The sequence below is a fragment of the Vigna angularis genome, chromosome 11 (assembly GCF_016808095.1).
Source record: "Vigna angularis cultivar LongXiaoDou No.4 chromosome 11, ASM1680809v1, whole genome shotgun sequence".
In the NCBI taxonomy this organism is placed as follows: Eukaryota; Viridiplantae; Streptophyta; class Magnoliopsida; order Fabales; family Fabaceae; genus Vigna; species Vigna angularis.
This window is the reverse complement of record NC_068980.1, coordinates 4,520,044-4,525,954: the sequence shown is the minus strand read 5'-3', so window position 1 is coordinate 4,525,954 and position 5,911 is coordinate 4,520,044. Positions and strand designations below refer to the sequence as shown.

General features: G+C 30.7%; 1 protein-coding gene across 2 annotated transcripts; it reads right to left on the bottom strand.

Annotated features, from left to right (window-relative positions):
• Window positions 1–744: 744 nt before the first annotated feature.
• LOC108334257 (F-box/kelch-repeat protein At5g60570) lies at window positions 745–3,000 on the bottom strand. 2 transcript variants are annotated; one of them, XM_017570008.2, is made up of 3 exons: window positions 2,793–2,997; window positions 2,504–2,586; window positions 745–2,174 (listed from the first exon to the last, which is right to left on the bottom strand). In XM_017570008.2, the coding sequence occupies exon 3, from the start codon at window positions 2,133–2,135 to the stop codon at window positions 1,041–1,043; it is 1,095 nt and encodes a 364-aa protein (XP_017425497.1). In that variant the 5' UTR covers window positions 2,136–2,174; window positions 2,504–2,586; window positions 2,793–2,997; the 3' UTR covers window positions 745–1,040. The 2 variants fall into 2 exon arrangements, with proteins under 2 accessions (XP_017425497.1, XP_017425496.1); XM_017570007.2 differs by having other exon boundaries at window positions 745–2,586; window positions 2,793–3,000.
• Between the last annotated feature and the right edge of the window lie 2,911 nt (window positions 3,001–5,911).

Below are 5,911 nucleotides of genomic sequence, written 5' to 3'. Positions count from 1 at the left end.
AAAGTGTGGAAGTATGATTAATGAATAAATAAAGTGGGGATTGAGCTGAGGCTGTTTGATGATTCACAAAATGACGTAGTTGGTTGGCGGGGAAAGAGGTCAAACAATGTATTGATCTCAACATCAAATTGATGATGAAGAGTGTACAGGATGTACTAAGGAGTGTGAAGCATTAAATAAAGGGTTACTAACGCTGAGGACAAAGGGATCAAATAGAGTAACGAAGCATGGTCCCAATTAATCTTCCAAGGCTTGAGAAGACAAATCATTTTAACGTCACATTGTTGATTAAGTTCACACCACATAAATGGGTAGAAGAAAACTATACCTTAATTCAGGAAGTACAGCTGGAGGGATAAACAAGGAGCAGGAACAGATTGATTATAGACATGAGGGGACCTCGTTTTCATGCTACACAAAAAGGTAGCACCAAGAAAATGATATCAAAATAGCTGGTAACTTTGTTTTCAGCTATGCTTCAAATGCAACATTCAAATTTTGAGCCAAATGTGGTGATAGATTGGTGAGCAAAATATTAGCACCGGTCTCTCTCATTTCACCTTTTCTGAGCACCTTGGCTACAGCCTACAGTCCCAGAGAAACTAAACTCATAAAACTCTGGTCAGACAAAACAATTTGACAAACCCTTCCCCCACAACACACTAGATTTCTCTAGTCATCACGACGGGCACAGATTGTGACAAACATACTATATATATACAACATGATTGAAGCAGCAAGCAATGAACATTAAACAATGAAAATCTTTCATTTATTGGTTTACATATTTGGCTAAAAAAGATAACAGAACATATCTATGTAAGCCTACTCAGTAATCTGAAAAGCAATTTAGAATTATGGACCAGGAATGTGAGAAATACATCCAAATAAACCATGTTAAAAAGAAAGAAACCAAATTTGGAAAGCTATCCCTGCAACAATTAACTCAGTAAATGAGGTGATTGAACATGGAGGCACCCTTCAAGGCTAAGTCAGATTGTGGATACCAGCATCCTCTGTTGAGTCAATCTAAAATTATCTCAACAACCCATTACAGCACAATTATACACGAAAACCCCGACGTTTTCCTTCACACCAAGTACCTGCCAATCTATGGTGCCATTCCTGACCCCTGACTTGGGACACCATGAACTCAGCACAATTGCTTCACCTTCTGGACCCCTTTGTCCACCCACAACCAAAAGTTGCTCTCCACAGGCCTTGAAAGCTAACCCCCAACCATTAGATGAATCTGCCCGGACTGGAAGCCTCCCCAACTCATTCCAGGTGTTCTTGTCCTTGTCATATTTCTTCACCATGTTAGTTACATGCTCAACTGCGTATAGCTGATTATCCACAACCGCCACAAGTGGCGGTGCCTGAACACCCTCGTTAACATATGGATACATACCCTCTATTTTCCGCCAATTCCTTGTCTTAAGATCATATTCCTCTCCACAAGTTAATGAAACGGTTATACTCGACATTCCACCAATCACGTAGAATTTGCCATCCATAAAAAAACCAGAACACAATCTACGTGGAGTGTGCATGCTCGGTAAAAGCTCCCACATACCTGATGAAGAGTCATACAACTCAGCTGATTTTAGAACATTTCCATACTTATCACTTCCTCCAGCAATAATAGCAATTGAACCAAGACTACTAGATCCAAACAAACAGCGAGGTTGGTTCATTCCTTGGCACTTCACCCAGCCACGGCAAACCATGCTATATTTCCAAATGGCAAACTCCATCATTTCCCGACCAAAGACTAACAGTTCGCAGCCCACGGCCAAGGACTCCTTGTCTGCATGGTTAAAGCACTCATCACAAGGTATCTTAGGTAATGACATCCACTTGTTTACTTTGGGGTCAAATGCCACCCATCCTCTCGGATCACAAACCATATACACCAAATGTTCCACAGCCTTCAATTGTTTCCTCAACCCATATAGATACCCACTACTGATCAATTTATTGAACCTTTTATTAATACACGATAGTGAGGTGTAATCGGATCCACTAACCCAGGCAAGACAATTCAAGGCAACATCATCAATCAGACCAGGGAGAAGCGAATCATTTGGTCCAGGTCCAGAAAAACCATCATTCACTCCTTCCCCCCTATCCATTTCCAAAAAGTTATTCACTTTCTGTCCATCGTCTTCCGCCTGCAAAGAACAACCCAAACGTAATCTTTTTGTCATGACAAGGAATCCTCAGTACACCCCAACACAACCATAGCAGACGGAAAATCAACCATGAAAGGCAGAAGAAGCAAAAACCATTATTACTATTATCATCCCCACAATCCCTTCAATTCATCCGCCGCCTTTACTCATAAAAACAAATTCATCACACAATCTACATGCACCAATCTTCAATCAATCCGCCTACTCCGTAACAGCCTTAAAGTAAAAAAAACAAACCACCCCTCTAGAAACGAAGACAAAAGCACAACTCTGGCGAAAATAGAGAGAGAAAAACGCGAGGGCAATACCGAGTGAATCACGCGAGGATTCGAAATTGAAGGCCCCCCAGCAAATTCTCCTGCCTGATTCCAAGCTAGGGAGAGAGAACCATCTGCAAAATTCGGGAGAATAGTAAATGAAGGAAGGTTGAGCGAAACGGTAAGGGCGTGATGAAAAAATTTGAGAAAAAGGGTGTGGTCTGATCCAATTGAAGGAGCGGGAGCCAGATTCGGATCCAAATAAAAGATTAATTTAGAAAAAAGAAAATGATTGATTTTGTAAGGGAAGAGAGAAAATAGAAATGTGGAAGAAGGGTACCTGAAGATGAGAAGGTTCGGATCTCAGAAATGGAGGAATTGGTGTCTGGGGCGTGAAGGCATGGTGTTGCCGGAAAGAGAAGAGAATAGAAGAGAAGAAAAGAGAAAAGAGAAGCCAAGAGAGTGAAACAGAAAGTGGGCTTTGGCTTAGATAACTTGCAACTTTGGACACGGAATGGAATGAGTGAGGTACTATGTGCGAGTTACCAGCTATACCTTATAAACAAATAAATAAATAAATATAATAACTATAACACAACACACATTTTTTTCTTCTTTCCTCTTCTAACCCCACCTCTTTCTGTATTTCCACTTTCTCCCTCTTTTTCCTTCTCTTATTTTTCTTCCTATTAAATACCATCTATAATTAATACAATCTTCATATACATATTCAAAAATAATATAATTAATATATATTCAATATAATGTCACTATATTTGTACCTTCACTATTATGCATTTAAATTGGGTGCATTTAAAAGACACATAATAGTAGTATTTACTATGTGTATTAAATATAGTATATAATATTGCATTTAATGTATCCCCTCAATATATATAATATACTACTTTTAATAAGTAAACTTCATGTTATTGATATATTATTAAGATAAAAAATAAATTGTATTTATTAAAGATAATATAGTAATTACGAAATAGTTAACAAATAATAAGTGAATTTATATTAGAACTGTATATTATTCATAATTATTTTAATTAATAAATTATAATATTGTATTGTTATTATATTTAATATTTGAACTAATGATGATTTAAACATTTAAAAATATCACTTAAGTAAAACTTTTTTTTTTGAGTGACTCATAGAAAAAAAAAATGTTACAATCATTCATATTGTATAAGATCATCTCTAGTGAGAGTTTACTTTGTTTAAACAACAACTCAATGTTCAAGCGAGACAAAAAAATAATAGTTTATGTATAAAACTAAACTCACCAAAAACTGCATTTAAGCAAACTAGTTATTTTAGCATGTTTAAAACACATTTTTAATTCAAAGAAAACAAAATTTATTCAAAAATAAACAAAAACACTTATTTTGATGCTTCCAAGTCATTGTCAAATTCAAAAATAAATCCAAACATCAAACATCCATCAAATTAAATTTCAATACAAAAAATTATCAATTTAGTATCAATAGTTATTATACTCAATCAATGAATCAGTTGTAATTTCAAATAACTTTCTTTATAAGAAAGGTTGTTTGTAATATTACTTTAGATTAATTTAAGTACTAATTACAAAAAATTGGAAAGTTTATGAAATTCTAAAAACCTATGACATAATTAAATAATACAAATTTTTAGTAAAAAAAATAAATTAGTTCAGAGAATCACTTTAATTAACTAATACAGTCAGTAGAGAGTTCGAATACTATTAGAAAGGACAATTGATAAATTTTTAAAGTTTTAAAACACTTGCTTTAAACTAAATTTTGTTTGAACGAAAATGGTCTTAAATTCATCCGTTATCATAAGATTTTGTGTTTCTATTTAGAACATTCAAGTATTCAAATCATCAAGAAAATTGGTTAATTTAATTAATAATAATAAATTTGTTTCGATTCATATTTTTAAATTATTCTTGTCATTAATATTCTTCTTTCTCTTTTAATATCTTGACAATGCAAGTTTTTTCCTTTTAAAGGGTTTTTAATATGAAAACAATTCATAAAAAATTTATTGTTCCAGTCTATAAAAAATACCATCACCACTATTTAATTTCAGTCTTATAAAATTTGAGTCTTATAAATAAAGGGAAAAAGTATTATTTATTATATTTAATGTATTATTTAGTGTTATGTGTCACATTTAATCTTATTGTTGTATATAATTAACATTGTATCATTATATGTTTTATTACATCAAAACAAAAATGTTTATAAAGTTACCAATTTGACATCAGCCCTCGATAAGTCCAATATCAAAAATAACTTATGACATTTTCGTAATGAAGATGAAAAACTTAATGTTAGTTCATACATTTTTAATGTAAATAGGAAAAATTAGTAAATAGTATAAAAAAAGTATTACGATATTCAATTAAAACAATTACAATTTTTTTATAAAGACAATACAATTTGGTAATATTTAATTAAAATATACTTTTTTGGTATTCTAAAATATATAAATGAATAAAATAACTATAAGTGACCGAGAGAGGAATTTGCTCTCCTCCACCCTTATATAATTATTTTAATAAGTTAATATACAAATAATTGAAAAAAAAAAAGACAAGTGAACTTTTTTGGGAATTTACATAATATTGGAAATTCTTTTTTATTTTTTTCTCTTAAATAATTGAATATTTTCATTACAAAGCTCTATTTTTTTTACTAGAGTTTAATTTAATTATGAAGGAAATTTAATGGAGGTGTTAATTTTTTTTTTATCTTTTAGGACCAACATTACTTTATTCATTTATAATGATTTTGAGACTGTTAACCCATATAATAAAGAACTTAATGTAAGTCCATCTATGGTTATTTTGAAATTATTTTTAATTTAGCTCAACCAAAATATTTCAACTTTCCATTTATTAGAGTATTTTTAATTTAATTAGAATACGTTTGGTTTCATTTTGTATAATTCTAATTTAATTTTCATAAATATATTTGAGTTTGTCTTTAACTAATAAGGAATCAACTTTGTTCTCAAACTCAACTTCAATTAAGACTTTTCTTTAACAAATATTTAGCCAAGATATATTTTCAATCATTGGATTCATCTAATATGATTTATCTCTTATTATGAAAATCTATATAATTCATGTCAAAACATATATATATATATATATATATATATATATATATATATATATATATATATATATATATATATATATATATATATATATATTATATGAATAAAAACAATTACGGGTATTTAAATTTAAACCGATGAAACAATTTCAATCCACACAATTGCTGTATTTTTTACATAATATTGTAGAAAATATTTATTAAAGTGTTTTAAGATATAATAAACTATACATATATATATTTATATATATTAATTATGAATCTGTATAAATAGATTAAATAGTACAATGTAATTATAGAGTTAAAATAGATTTTTAGAAGATTATTATTGTATAGTATG

Bases quoted from the DNA above. Each gene is read 5' to 3' on its own strand.
- LOC108334257 (XM_017570007.2), bottom strand. From the start codon at position 2,210: ATGACAAAAAGATTACGTTTGGGTTGTTCTTTGCAGGCGGAAGACGAT.